Genomic DNA, 15,928 nt, shown 5'->3' with positions numbered 1-15,928 from the left:
ACTACTTTGCAGTCACTGATCTCTTTCAGGTTACCTCGTCTATACAAGATGTAGTCTACCTGCGTGCTCTTACCTCCGCTCTTATAAGTTACTCTATGTTCCTGTCTTTTCTGGAAAAGGGTATTCACTACAGCCATTTCCATCCTTTTTGCAAAATCTACCACCATCTGTCCCTCTGCATTCCTATCCTGGATACCAAATCTGCCCATCACTTCTTCATTCCCTCTATTGCCTTCACCAACATGTCCATTGAAGTCTGCACCAATTACCACTCTCTCATTTCTGGGAATATTCTGCATCCCTTCATCCAACTCATTCCAGAACTTCTTCTTCTCTTCAGATTCACATCCCACCTGTGGGGCATAGCCACTAATAACATTGAGCATCACATCTTCAATTTCCTATTTCAGACTCATAAGTCTATCTGACATTCTTTTCACCTCTAGGACGTTCCTAACAAACTCCTCCTTCAAGATAACTCCTAATCCATTTCTCTTCTTGTCAGTACCATGATAGTACAACTTAAAGCCTGGTCCTAAGCTTCTAGCCTTACTACCTTTCCACCTGGTCTCCTGGACACACAGTATATCCACCTTCCTTTTCTGCATCATGTCGACCAACTCTCTACCTTTTCCTGTCATAGTCCCAATATTCCCAATAGAGTCCCTACTCTCAATCCCAGGCTCTTTCCTTTCCTCTTCTCTCTCTGCTTCCGAACACGCACTCCTCCTCTTCTTCTTGTTCTTGTTCTTCGACCCACAGTTGCCCAATTTCCATTAGTACCCTGTCATCAGTACCAATGGCAGTCGTTTTTAACCCAGTCCGTGACCGATCCGGTATGGTATAGTTTTGGTTGACTCGCATGTTTGGTTTTGGCAAAAGTTTTAGGCCAGATGCCCTTCCTGACGCAACCCTCTGCATTTATCCGGGCTTGGGACCGGCACAGGGAGGCACTGCTCCGTGCCCCCCCAAGGCAGGCTTGGAGAGACACGGGCCAGTGCCCCCCTGAGGCTGCATTAAACAGGAACCTACCCCCATTATCGTAAATTCAAATAAGCATAAAGGTGTTGCAGCTCAGTGGTAGAACGCATGCATGAGGTCCTGGGTTCAATCCCCGGCACCTCCACTGTAAGTCACTTTTGATGAAAGCGTCTGCCAAATGACTGCAAAGCAAATGGGAACCTACCTCCCTGATAAGGAACCTACCCCCCTGAATGTAAACAGGAACTACCCTCCCCCTGTATATGATCTTGTCAACAACACCAATACACTTTCACACAATAAAAGGAGGAACTCGGTTCCAGGAACTCGGTGGGATTCTCTGGATCTTGACTCCAAAGAGGGTGATGAGTCTCCCCCTCTGCAGGGCTCAAAAGAATAGTCACTTTTCTGTGTTATTTCTTGTGATAACCTCGGTCTCTTCTTTACAGGCTTCAACTTAGACCAGCATGAATTAAGATTTCTCTCCAACAAAACTGTTTCTAGGTCATACAGCATCGCTGGTCTCACCAGCTGGTCTCACCTGTCCTGTACACCTTTCCTTTCATTCTGACTGCCAAACTACTACATAACTATATATATCTATATGTGCTTGTGGTTGTTGCAGGATTCTACCACTAGATAGAGACCTCACGCTTTGCTGAGTTGCATTTGGAAACAAAGATACTACCAATTACAGTGGTGGAGAGGAAAGGCAAGAGCAGAGAGAGCAAGAAGACTGGTAGATCATTCATCATGGGTTTGCTGAAAGCATCTGTTGTTTTACTCCTCCACATGGCTGCCTCGACAGCGGTAAGAATCTTAAGCTCATGCAGTTTTTTTTTTGTCATTTTCTGTTAAAAGCATGCTGACTGTTAAATTATGACACTGTAGGCTTTATGAACCAGCAAAAGGTTATTGTAGACAGTTAAAATGCATCATCAAAATGCAAATCAGCTTTTGTGTTTGATCATACACAAAATAAGGATCTTAACTCACAATTTAAACAATTCTATTATTTATTTATTATGTACGATTTTCAGATATATTTTAATTTTCTTCAACTGTTTAATGTTTTGTCGTAATATCTACATTATCATATAATTTTCATTTAATTCATAGCATTTTTTCATGATTTTAAACATAAAAGTGAATTTTATGATTAATGAACTACACAATTATTATCTCAATTGGCACACAAATACAAAATTAAAAATTAAAGAAAAATTAAAGGTATTTTTAGGCATTGCTCCATATCAGCTATCATTGTTCTACTCACTCAGAATAGCTTTCACACAGCATTTTACTGGGGGAAAATATTTTCCCCCAGTAAAACGTTGAGTTTGTCCTTTTCTATTACTGATCACTATATCGCTCAGGCTCCAGTTCCCTGTGACGAGAAGGTGATTCGTCTAGAGGCAGAGATCCAGGGCCTGAAGAAGGTAATTGATGACCAGCACCGGTACATCCAGGAACTCCACCAGAGCCAGTCTGCTCAGCTGGAGCGCCTGCCCAACTCACACCTGGGGCCTGACAATCTCTATCGAGGTACACAAATACACCGCTTTATCACGCACACACACACGAACACACACGCAAACGTACACACACAATTGTTGCATAGACGACAAACTAGTGATTGTACATCCAGTAAGAGATTTATGGCTCGAAAAAACATTGGCATGTATTTGACTATGTACATGTAATGCTAAAAAAAACAAGAGGTTTTTCTTTTGATCCAATCTCACTCTCAGATGACTCAGATTATTAAAACACACTGATTACAATGAACAAAAAACAGATTTCATCACTGCATGTTTATGTGTGCATATGCATGTGTATGCAGATTGCTCTGAGGTGTTTTCTGGTGGTAATGTGGCTAGTGGTCTGTACGTGATTCGGCCTGATGGCTCCCCCATGGCATTAAGCGTCTACTGTGACATGAACAACGGAGGAGGATGGACTGTATTTCAGCGCAGAAGAGACGGCAAAGAGAATTTTGACAGGTATGTGTGCATTTGTGTATTTTATTATCACAGATTCGTAACGAATACTGACTTTGTGTGTCTTTGCAGGGCTTGGGTTGAGTACAAGCATGGGTTTGGAGATCTCCACTCTCCCGATGGGGAATTCTGGCTTGGAAATGAGAATCTGCACCTCCTGACCTCCCAGGGTATGTGTTCCTTTGTGTATTCTGGTTGTGCGTAAGACATCTCACTGTAGTAATGTAACTGCGTCTCCTAGGAACCTACGACCTTCATATTGACATGGAGGATTTTGAGGGGAATCAGCGCTTTGCAGAATACAAGAACTTTAAAGTGGACAATGAAAATGTAAAACAGCTTCTTCTATTCCAAACTACTTATTTAGACTAGCTTTGACATATACCTCAAACACAGTACTCTGCTCTCTGTACTGTGGGATTTCAAATTGAAATTCAAAACAGAGGTCTTGCTGAGGAGAACAATACATTTGTTATAGTAAGTTTTCAATTTCCCTTGAAGGACAAGTACCAGCTGCATGTAGGACAGTACCATGGGAATGCAGGAGATGCTCTTGCTGATGCCCCCGCCTCTCCTTCTGCAAATAAATTTAAAGGCATAAAATTTACCACCTTTGACCACAAGGATGAAGATGAAAAGGACAACGATGTCAAGTGCATCAGACTCAGCAAGTCTGGCTGGTGGTTCAGCAGGTGAACTTTCTACACTAGTTGTCTAGTGAGCATCCCACAAATAAGTATGAAATATTTAGGTACATGTTTGGTTCCACATGCAGGTGTGATGCTGGGAACCTAAATGGCCATTACTACAATGGGCCGTACAAAGCCATGGCTGATGATGGTGTGGTGTGGTACACATGGCATGGATGGTGGTACTCGATCAAATCGGTGGTCATGATGGTACGAGCTGCAGATGTGGAGCACCCACCGCCTGTCATCGCTCAGATGTCAGGACACATGGATCCAGATCAAGGGGCGGGAACTGCTGTTGATCACCTGCAAGGCCCCTTGGCTTGAAGAGCTGTGTTAGATTGTCCTGCTGTCCGATACATTATTATCACTGCATGTATTTGACAGTTGGAAATAAGTTGGAAATAAAACCACACTCCTTTACTATTATGTCATATTTTTCTTTTTTATTCTGTGTTCAAAATCAAACAGAACATGGTTCTGAGGCATTTTAGGTACAGCTGAGGCTTTTCGAAGGAGAAAGTAGAAAAAAAGCCAGTGTGTTAAGTTTTCACATGGGAAACAACCGCAGTCACTGGAACAAACCCAAGGCAAACTTTTTAAATTATAGATTGACCAGTTTTACGTCTTTGCTTTATTTCCTTTCGGGCACAAGGTGAAGATGGGGGTCTTCTCTTATTGTTGATCAAGGATAAAGGGACAAAGTAAGTAGGGTGAACAGGGTCATGAGCAGCACCCTTTTTTCTAAATAGATTGCATATGGCTCTGGTGTTAAAGAGTCTGAACTGGCCTGCTCAGACTGAGCATCTGGCTGATTTACATTCTACATAGATTAACGTCGAGGCTGTGAAGAGCGCACATAAGATATCCACTGGATTTGTTTCAGGTCAGTAATAATTCCTTAAACTGAGTGTTTGCTCCTGTATCCTCACAAACGCATGACATCATTCACTTCTTCCAGGTCACAATCAGAACAGTGATTGAGCTTCGCTCTTTGGGGTAAACCATTCTTTTTAAAAGGAGGTGAAGGCAAAACAATCTGTGTAATCCACCATCATGTACCTGTCAAACCCAAACAATTTCAGTCCGTTCCCACAAAACACAAGATCATGTGCCGTGAGTTTTTTAATTGTCAGATGAGGAACAGTGTGAGCAGAACTTCAAACTGTACATAACATGAGCAGCACAAGGGGATAGTCACAACGAGGGCAAGGCGATATATACAGACCCTGAGGTTTGCCTGCTGTTTTCTTTGGAGAGATGAGGAGATTTGATGGATGAGCAGGTGGCCACAGACAGAGCAAGGCCAGTCCCACGCTCACATATTTGTCATGTCTGGTCACTTTCACAAGTGAGTTTCCTTCATGCAAATATGCAAAATGTAAACCGTGGGATTAAAATCCAACAACACTGTATTTGGAACAGCTTGGACCTTCTTGAGAGGAGTGGAGGTGAGGTTCACAGGTGGGTTGGTTATCTGGGAGATAACGGTGCAGCAGTCGGGAAGGAGGCAGAGTTCTGGGGCAGGTGGGAGAAAGGTGGCCTGGACTTCCCAGTAGGTCACTGTTGTGCAGCTTCCACAGCAATTCCTCATTCTCCATTGATAGACGCTTGTTGTCTTTGGACTCCTTCTGCAGTGTTTGCTTGAGTGTGGCCTGCTCATTGGACAGCTGCCTGCAGGGGGCAACATTCAGGGTTAAGAAGGTCAAATGGCATTGTTTTTGAATGAAATGAATGATCTACTTGGATATTTAGGCCTACTTTAGTTCAAATTTTATTATCTTAAAACTTTCTGCCATCCACATATTATGTTTAAGACCATGAAAAAAAAGCTATGAAATTCTGTAAAAAAGTGCTTCGGCAAATTTTATAAAGCCTTTGAAAAGTCCCCACTCTTTGACGATTAAAGGCACGTTCAATACTATTCTATTCTAATTCTATTCACAAGTCTTCACTGAAAGGTCTACTAGCAGCCTGAGAAAACACTGTTTTTTTACATTTTACTTTGCTGACTGACCCTGAATTATGTTCCACTCATATTTCTAGGTATTAAATGTCTAAATATACTTATTTTCCACAAATACTCTATTCAGATCCTTCACCTAAATGACCTTAAGTAAATAAAAAACACAGTCAGTGTTACAACTGTCTATGATATTGTTTTCCTATTGCTGAAAAATACAATTATTTTCATAGTGTGGTTGTGTCAACGTGGAGCTCCAGACTTAGAAGCTGTAGATAGGTGTACAATATTTAGTGTTTTACAATTTAAAAAGAAAATCTGAAATATTGTGGATATAAAATAATTTTATGATGATTTTCAGTAAGTTATCAAAATTTAGAAATTCAGATCACACATACACAGACAGACAAACAAATAGAAGATACTTTGAAAGGGCAGCATGTTTGTCCATCCGAGCCTTGTAGTCTTCATTCTCCTGTTGCACCTTCTTCAGACACTCCTCCAGCTTCATATTTGTGTCAAGCTATGACACACACACACACACACACACACACACACACACACACACACACACACACACACACACACACACACACACACACACACACACACACACACATATCCTAATGAGTTCTCTGTTAATATATGATAAACTCAGTTGGAGCAAAAACATGGCATTTGGATGAGTACTGAGGACTTATGTCTGCCCACCAGTTTTTCCATCTCCATCAGCGTCTTCTCTTTTTGGTGCAGCTGGTTGTTCTTGATCTCCAGTACCACCTTAAGACTGTCCAGCTCTTGCTCCAGGTAAAGAGTGTGGGACTCCCTCTGCAAGTAATCATGGTCAGTTAAAGATGACACAATCTGTTTTTACTGCTGCCACAAGACAAACTTTTTCTCTTAAAATACTGATCATCACAGAAGAGTGACAAAAATAACTGCTTTCCAATGTGGGTCTGGAAAGACTTTAGAGGGAAGTGAAACAATTCAGAAACAAAAATGTATCAAGGACTGCTAACAGCCAATTACAACCATACTTGTAACAGAAGGCCTCATCAATAAATGAGAACTTATCTTCTTTATATATCTTCCTTAATTGCTCCTTACAATATTGCTTTTTGTCAGATCATGTCCATATATTTTATTAGCACCATTTGAAAACTCCTACTTTGCACGTACAAAAATTAAGCTCAGTGTGTGACTTCTGTGGAAGGTGCAAGGGGATGCAATGCTTTGTTTGAACCAGCAGGTGAGTCATCAAACAGTTGAGCCATGTGGTTATATGCTCTGAGAAATTAGGCGATCAGGTCCTTTAGCCATGCCTGTTTCATTCTGTTTATTCCAACGCTCCAATTGAAGTTAAGAGCCATGGTTTACATTTGTAAACATCTTTACCTGGCTTTTGTCTAAGAGAATCTTTCATCGCTCCTCTTCTGCCTTCAGCTCCTCATCCAGGACCGCTTTCTCTGCTGTCAGCAGTGACAGTTTCTCCTGGAAGGAGAGGAAGGGGGGATGTAACAAAAAAAAACTTGTATTGCAACACTTGCAAGCAAGCTGAATGTCCCACCCAAACGGTATCAACACTTTTACATCTCCTTTGTTTATTTAATTCATATCTAATGTCAGCACTGGAAGCTGGAACTTTGACATATTACAGGTAATTGTTAAATTTCAATAATGGATGTTCTTTAAAAGAAGACTGTGGAACAAAATTTGATTGTCAGCTTGTCATTTGGCAAGAGGTGCACCCTGGACCAGCTGCCAGATGATCCAACTATTAAGTGTTTTTTTTGTGACTGATTTTAATTTCTTTTTTGGAAATGCTTTCCTGATTTTCTAAATAATGGCAAAAATCACCTTCCTCAGAAACATTTTATTGAATCCTAATATTAGTCAAAAACATTTATTTGAAAAGTTAGTAAGAAATAGTAAGTTATTGATGAAATAAATATGATATGAAAGATGTTTTTTAAATGTTTGTGAAACTGGTGGCTGAATGCATCATTCACAGGCCATTCACAACTTAATCAAAAGTCAAATTAAATAATCAAACTATGCATTTATATATTACTGAACATTTCAATGGCAGCATGGTGATGCAGGGGTTAGTGCTTCTGCCTCACAGAGCAAGGGACCCTGATTCAATTCCAACAGGGGACCTTTCTGTGTGGAGTTTGCATGTCCTCCCCTTGTCTGCCTGGGTTTCCTCCAGGTTCTCTGGTCTCCTCCCAAGGTCCATAAACATGCAGAAGGTTAATTTGAAAAAATGGAAGAATTGCCCTTATGTGTGAATGGGAGAGTGATTGTGACCCTGCAATTGAGTAGCGACCAGTCCAGGTTACTCCGCCTCTCAACTGATGGGAGCTAGGATAGGCTCCAGCATGCCCTGCAACCCTAACTGTAGGGTAAGCAGTAGATGATGGATGGATGTTTCAATTTCAAAAAGGAAGAGACACTGTCAGAGTTCATCCTATCAGATATATTTTAAATTAGATAGTCAGACTTGGAGTAAGTGTCATACAGAGAGAGATGCTTCAGTCTCCTTAAGTTCCCTTTCCAGGTTCTCCACGTCCATCCGTTGGATCCTCTTCAGCTCTGCAATTCAATTACAGAAATATATTATCACTCATTCAGTTAATCAAAAACTTGAAGTCAAAGTCAACTTCCATTATCCATCCATCTTCTATTGCCAAGCAGCAGCCGAAGCAGAGGCCCAGACTTCCCTCTCCCCAGCCACTTGGTCCAGTTCTTCCGGCAGGATCCGGAGGCATTCCCAGCCCAGCCAAGAGACATTGTCCCTCCAGCATGTCCTGGGTCTTCTCCGGGGCCTCCTCCTGGTTGGAGATGCCCGGAACATCTCATCAGGGAGGGAGGCATCCAGGAGGCATCCTTACCAGTTCCCGAGCCACCTCATCTGACTCCTCTCCACTCAGAGGAGTGTGACTTGACTGGCCGAACTCCTCACCCTTTCTCTAAGGGAGAGCCCGGACACCCTACGGAGGAAGCTCATTTCTGACGCTTGGAATCTTGTTCTTACTGTCACGGCCACAGCTAGTGACCATGGTGAGGGTGGGAACATAGATCGATTGGCAAATTGAGAACTTTGCCTTTTTTTTGCCTGAGAGCCCAGCTCCTTTTTCACCAAGACAGAGCTGTGCAGAGTCTGCATCACTCCTGATGCCACACTGATCCGCCTGTCTATCTCGTGTTCCATCATTCCCTCACTCGTGAACAAGACCCCGAGATACATGAACTTCTCCACTTAGGCAGGACCTCCTCCCTTACCCAGAGTGGGCAATCCACCCGTTTCCGGCCGAACCAACATTCAGCTGCAAATCACACCAGCAAGAGCTGGAGATCACAGTCTGATTAACAGAACCATTAACAGAACCACATCATCCGTAAAAAAACAGAGACCCAATCTTGAGGCCACCAAACTGGATTCCCTCAACACACTGGCAGCGCCAAGAAATTCTGTCCATAAAAGTTATTAACAAAATCTGTGACAAAGGGCAGCCGTGACAGAGACCAGCCCTCACTGGAAACAAATTTGACTTACAAACGGCAATGCAGACCTTGCTCTGACACCAATCATACAAGGACTGAAGAGCCTCTATTACAGGGTACAGTACCCTATACTACTGGATCACCCCCTACAAGATTCCCCCCTGGGACATGGTTGAATGCCTTCTCCAGGTTCACAAAACACATGTAGACTGGTTGGGGAAACTCTGATGCGCTGAGGGTGAAGAGACACTCCAGTGTTCTATGGCAAGGATGAAAACTACACTACTCCTCCTGTATCTGAGGTTCAACGACCCATTGGACCTTTCATTGGAACCAGCATCCCTGAGAAGACTTTTCGAGGGAGGCTGATGAGTGTGACCGCCTGTAGTTGGAAAACACCCTCCAAACCCCCTTTCTAAAGAGGGGGATGACCACCCCGGTCTGTCAATCCAGTGACACTGCCCCCGCAGAGGCCTTGTCAACCAGGACAACCCCACAACATCCAGAGCCTTAAGGAACTCAGGGATTTCATCTACACCAGGGGCTCCACCACTGAGGAGCCATTTGAATACCTCAGACACTTTAGTTCCGGAAATAGGAGAGTCCATCCCAAAGTCCCCTGACTCTGCTTCCTCATTGGAAGGTTAGTCATTGGGATTGAGGAAGCCTTAGAAGTATCCCTTCCACTGATCCACAACATCCTAAGTCGAGGTCAGCAGCCCATCATCCCCATTGTACACAGCATTAATGGTGAACTTGTTTCCCCCTCCCAAGCTGCTGGTTGTCAGACCAGAATCTCCTTTAGTGACTTCTGAAAATCATTTTCCATGGCCTCAACAAACTCCTCACACGCACAGGTGCATCCACCAAAGCCGCCTGCCAGTTGGCCTGCCAGTTGGCCTGCCAGTTGGCTCTGGAGCCCCACAGACCAGAAAGGCTTGGTGGGACTTCTTCTTTGTCTGAACATGGTGTTCATTATGACGAGCACAGGAATCCTGAAACAAAACACTGCTCGGGTTCAGAATGGAGGACAGTTCCTCCCAGTCACGCCTTTCCAGGTCTTGTTGTTGCTGCCCACCCGAGGGTTGAAGTCCCCCAGTAAGACAAGGGAGTCTCAGACAAGTGTTCTCTCTTGCAGCTCCTCTACGGATCCCAAAAAGGGTGGGTTGTCTGAAATGTTGTTGGGTGCATAGGCACACAAAAGACAGAACCCATCCCCCAACATGAAGGGGGAGGGGGGCTACCCGTTCATCCACTGGGTTGAATCCCAACATGCAGGCGCTGATTTGTAGGGCAATCAATATGTCTTCACCTGACTGATGCCTCTCAGTGGCGACAACTACACAGCAAAAAGAGTCCAACCTCTCTCAAAAGGCCTGGTTCCAGAGACTGAGCTGTGCATCAAGGTGAATCTGACTATATCAACCTGGAGCCCCTCAGCCTCATGCACCCCTGACCACAATGGCTGTCCAATGGGTGTTGAGCCCAAGGGAAGGTTACCCAATCAAGTTAAGGCCAGCCGAGCCCCATGAGCACAGGCCCGGTCACCAGGTGCTTGCCCTCGAGGCCTTGGGTGGCCCTACCAGGGCCATAAAGCCCGAAGCAATTAGCTCCTAGGATCATGGGGACACACAAACGTCTCCAGCACCATAAGCTGGAGGCTCAAGGAGGGGTCAAAGTCAACTTTATTATCCATACTGCGATATGTTTCACACATACAGAGAATTGAAATTGCATTTTCTCTCTCATATGTGTGTGAATCTGTGTGTATATATATATGTATATATGTATATATATATATATATATATATATACACACACACACACACACACACACACACACACATATATATATATATATATATATATACAGACAATGACTGTGCAGAGAAAATACAAATTTCAGTGGGTTAATTTTGTAAGTCTTGTCCTGAAGTTACCCTCTGTAGTTGTCTCGTATTGCTGTTTAATAAACTCCATCTTCTGGTCATGACTTGTGTCTTGGGTCTTCCTCTCCACTTCCTGACAGCTCCTCAGTTCCTCCACCTGCAGGACAGACACATAAGTCAGTGGCAAAGCACTAAACTGCTTCAATGAGAAGCATTTTGTCCATATTTTAGCAAAATGGCAAACAATATCTATCGTTAATGTTCTTGCTGCATCAGATGTAGGAGTATCTAATTTGGAGTTCGATTTCAAGACTAACGATTTTTGGCCATGATGCAGAAACTCTACGACATCTATTTTAAATAATTTTCGGGTGTGAATAAGGTGATCAAATGTCTGCTCCTCCCTGTTGCTAACAGTTATTATTCCCTGTAAAGTCATCCATTGGTAAAAAATGATCTCATTTTCCCTTTGTTGTTCCACTCAAGGATCTGCTGTTTCACTTAAGTTTCTCCACAATGAATCAGCTACCTCCATCTAACCCTTCGGGAACTCCTGAAAGGGTTCCCATTTTCATTAAATGAAACAACATCAACATTAATTTGAAATTATCACCTGAAATAATGATTTGGACATTTTGACTAGCTGTTGCATGAAACTAGTTGGAGCTTAGGTTCACATTATTTTCCAGCGAGCTGAATGAGTCTTTATCCTGCTACTTGAATGATGCCTGAGTTTCAGGGAACTATACTGTAAACAAAATTTCACCATGTAAATGCAGACCATGACATCACAATGAGGATAAGAAAAACACTTTCAAAGGGCAGTTAGGGAGTCAAGGATAACATAAAGGATTTGGTTTTGAGGGTGAGGATTAGATGGTAAAGAGCAACATGTCAATGTGTGTGATTGTGTTTGTGTCTGACCTGCTGCTCCATTAGCACACGACATTTATCTGTCTCCACTTGATATGTCTGGTGGACTTTGTCCCACTCAGTTTGGTAGAAACTCCTCAGCCTGACCGGCACAAATAAACAAAGAATAGGAGACTCAATTCAGGCTTTGTTTGAAATGTATGTGTTCTTTATGATTACATGCACAATTTAGCAAGCAGGCATGTAAGTGGATGTACCGTATTTTGTGGACCATAAGGGCCACCGCATTATAAACCCCACCGCATTACAAGGCGCAATCTCAAGGAACAGGTCTATTTTCATACATAATACACACCATGTTATAAGGTGCATAATAAAACATACAAACAAAGTGAAACAAAATAGTCAGTTGCGTCGAACCTTATTCAAGTAATTCACCTATTCAATAACCCACTGTTCAATTTTGTCCTATAACTCGGTGGTCCCCAACTCCGAGGCCGCGGACTAGACTGGTCAGTGGATCATTTGGTACTGTGCTGCCCAAGAAATAATTAATTATTTCCGTTGGATTTATTATCTGAGTCTGAACAATCTTCATTTTGAAAAATCTCTTATTTTGAAAAATGACTGGATTCTCTCGATTACATCTCAGTCAATTGAGCATTAAAAATCTGACCAACAAGCTAGCAAAATTAGTAAAAAAACAGACGTCTTTGGAAAGTTTCTTTTCAAAGGGGAAAAGGCCCTGTGAAGAGAAAGAGGAAGAGCCTACAACTTCAAAGAAAAACACAGCTTTTAACAGACAATACCAAGAGTTCTACTTGAAATTTGGATTTTTCGCAACAGGTGATTCCTATTAACCAAGTCCGCTCTGCATAATGTGAGGCAACTGGCTCTCTAATGAGGCAATGAAGCCTTCAAAGCTGCTTCGCCACTTGGGGACCAAGCACCCTGGATTAAAAGACAAGCCCCCGGCATATTTTGAAAGAAAAAATAGGAACACAAAAGACAGAAGAAAATACTGGTGGCCACAACATCAATAAGTCCGAATGCACTGAGAGCATCATACATGGTGGCGAACCGTATTGCTAAGATTAAAAAGCCATTCACTATCGGTGAAGAATTCATCTTGCCGTCTACTAAAGACATGTGCCGTGAAGTTCAAGGAGAGGCTGCTGTTTAAAAGATAGCACAGGTGCCTCTGCCGGCCAGCACTGTGATTTGAGGAAATAGACGAAGACCTTTAGAAATAATTGTTGGAGAGGATTAATACATCATCGTGGTATGCATTCCAGGTTGGCAAATCTACAGATGTTGACAACAAGGCGATACTACTTGTTTATTTGCAATATCAGGAGGATGTACATGAGGATATGTTATGTGCACTATCACTGCCAACCAGCACCACAGCTGCAGAACTGTTCAAGTCACTGGATGGTTATATCAGGAAAACTGAAATGGTCCTTTTGCGTCGGCATATGCACAGACAGAGCTGCAGCCATGTCTGATTTAAATGCTCGGATTAAGGAGGTGGCACCTGAGTGTGAACCTATGCATTGTATCATTCACAGGGAATGCTGTCAAGCCGAAAAATTCCACTGAATTGAACAGCTTACTGAATGATACGGTTAAACTTATTAACCACATCAAAGGCACATTTTGAGGGCGTGTTGGCATGTTGAGGGCGGCTTCTCTTATACATAGAAATAAAATGGTTATCCTGAGGGAAATCGCTGGCCAGAGTGTTTGAATTATGAGAGGCGCTGCAAAGATTTCTCTCAAAAAAGAATTCACAGCTGGCAGCACATTTCAATGACGAGGAATGGGTCAAAAAACCGGCTTACTTAGTGACATATTCAGCCTGCTCAATGAACTCAATCTGTCACTTCATGGGTAAATGACAAAGATAAGATAAGATAAGATAAGATAAGATAAGATAAGATAAGATAAGATAAGATAAGATAAGAACAACTTTATTTATCCCGAAGGAAATTGTTGTGCTAGAGTTTCAAGCAAAACATAACAATAATATATAATATTAGGAAGGAGGGAGAATAAGAAATACAATAAAATATAAAGTGTCAAAGTTAAAGCTATCAAGTGTTTTAAGTTCTTAGAAAGGAAGGAAGAGGAATTAAAAAGTCTGATAGCCTCAGGTAGGAAAGACCTCCTGTGGCGTTTAGTGGAGCTCCTTGGTGGTATCAATCTACAACTGAAAGAGCTCTGACAGGATGTCAGTGTGGGATGCAGGGGGTGATGGATGTTGTCCATGATGCTGAGGAGCTTCCTCAGCATCCTCCTCTCTGACACCTGCACAACAGACTCCAGCTCCACTACCAGGATAGACCCAGCTCTCCTGATGAGCTTGTTGAGTCTGTGGGTGTCAGCTGTCTTGAGCCTGCTGCCCCAGCACACAACAGCGTAGAAGATGACACTGGACACCACCTAGTGGTAAATCATCTGCAGCATGGTCCTGCAGATGTTGAAAGATCTGAGCCTCCTGAGGAAGAACAGGCGGCTCTGACCCTTCTCGAAGATGGCATTGGTGTTCAAGGTCCAGTCCAGTTTATTGTCCAAGTGGATACCCAGGTATTTGTTGGTATCCACGATGTCCACTTCTGTACCCCTGATGGTGACCGGATTCAGGTGGGTCCTTTGTTTCCTGAAATCCACCACTAGTTCCTTTGTCTTAGACACATTGAGCTGCAGGTGGTTCAGTCCACACCACTCCACAAACCTGTCCACCACGCTCCTGTACTCCTCCTCCTGGCCTCCGTTGATGCAGTCCACGATGGCAGAGTCATCTGAGAATTTCTGCAGGTGGCAGGACTGTGAGGAGAACCTGAAATCTGAGGTGTAGAGCGTAAACAGGAAGGGAGACAGGACCGGCCCCTGTGGCGCCCACCTGCTGCTCACAATGGTGTCCAATGTGATGTTCCCCAGCCTCACGTACTGCGGCCGACCTGTGAGGTAGTTGTTGATCCAGGCCGCAAGTGGAGCATCCACCTGCATGTCCAGAAGCTTCCTGTTCAGCAGGGCAGGTCGAATGGTGTTGAAAGCACTGTAGAAGTCAAAGAACATGACTCTCACAATGCTTCCTGCCTCCTCAAGGTGGGTATAGACTCTGTGCAGCAGTAAGATGATGGCGTCTTCCACTCCTATCCGGGGCTGGTATGCGAACTGCAGGGGGTCCAGCGAAGGTCCGACAACAGTACGAAGGTGCCACAGGACGAGCCTCTCCAGCGACTTCATGACGTGTGATGTCAGGGCCACTAGTCTGTAGTCGCTGTGTGTGCTGGGATGCTTTTTCTTGGGCACTGGGACTAGGCATGAGGTTTTCCACCTGTCAGGGACAACCATCTGGATCAGGCACAGGTTAAAGAGATATGTGAAGATCCCACACAGCTGAGAGGCACATCCTTTCAGCACGCTGGGGCTAAGTCCGTCAGGGCCAGCGGCTTTCTTGGGACGAAGGCGACTGAACTCTCTTCTCACCTCCTCAGCGGTCCCAGTGGGGGGCAGGAGGGCTGAGGTGTTGACGAGACATCGTACAGGGAAGCAGAAGAGATGCGTGGGGGAGGGGGGAAAGTTTTAGAGGTGAGGGGTGAGGGCACAGGGCAAGGAAAGTCCTGAGCGGGGGGAGGGAGGGTGAGCAGAGACTTCTTCATCAAATCTGTTTAAAAGCAGGTTTAGTTCGTTGGCCTCATGCAGGTCTCCTACCATCATCTGGCTTGCTTGTTTTCCATGGCCAGTGATGGTTTTCAACCCACTCCACATCTCCCTCATGTTGTTCTGCTGGAGTTTGCTCTCCAGCTTTCTCCTATAACTGTCCTTGCCCTCTGCGATCTTCTCCCTCAGCTCAGCCTGCACCTTCGTCAGCTCCTCTTTATCTCCGCTCCTGAATAACGCCTTCTTCCTGTTCAGCGTGTCCTTAATGTCCTTAGTCACCCAGGTCACCCAGGTCACAAAGGTCTTCAAGTTGGCAGATACAGTTGTTGAATTTAAAGCTACACTAGATTTGTGGGG

General features: G+C 43.8%; 1 protein-coding gene across 1 annotated transcript; it reads left to right on the top strand.

Moving 5' to 3' along the window:
* The first annotated feature begins 1,293 nt into the window (after positions 1-1,293).
* Positions 1,294-4,034, top strand: LOC147214108 (fibrinogen-like protein 1). The gene is made up of 8 exons (XM_086142655.1): positions 1,294-1,343; positions 1,607-1,791; positions 2,358-2,526; positions 2,825-2,984; positions 3,054-3,151; positions 3,223-3,311; positions 3,483-3,673; positions 3,757-4,034. The coding sequence occupies exons 2-8, from the start codon at positions 1,735-1,737 to the stop codon at positions 3,995-3,997; spliced, it is 1,005 nt and encodes a 334-aa protein (XP_085998781.1). The 5' UTR covers positions 1,294-1,343; positions 1,607-1,734; the 3' UTR covers positions 3,998-4,034.
* Positions 4,035-15,928: the final 11,894 nt, after the last annotated feature.

Source organism: Fistularia commersonii, chromosome 35, assembly GCF_037954325.1.
Source record: "Fistularia commersonii isolate RoL2024-O1a breed Wild chromosome 35, RoL_Fcom_v1.0, whole genome shotgun sequence".
Lineage (NCBI taxonomy): Eukaryota > Metazoa > Chordata > Actinopteri > Syngnathiformes > Fistulariidae > Fistularia > Fistularia commersonii.
Note: the sequence above shows the minus strand (reverse complement) of the source record. Positions and strands in the feature narration are given on the sequence as shown.

Bases quoted from the DNA above. Each gene is read 5' to 3' on its own strand.
- LOC147214108 (XM_086142655.1), top strand. From the start codon at position 1,735: ATGGGTTTGCTGAAAGCATCTGTTGTTTTACTCCTCCACATGGCTGCC. The intron at 1,792-2,357 runs GTAAGAATCTTA...TATATCGCTCAG, and splicing joins ACATGGCTGCCTCGACAGCG to GCTCCAGTTCCCTGTGACGA. The intron at 3,152-3,222 runs GTATGTGTTCCT...TGCGTCTCCTAG, and splicing joins GCACCTCCTGACCTCCCAGG to GAACCTACGACCTTCATATT.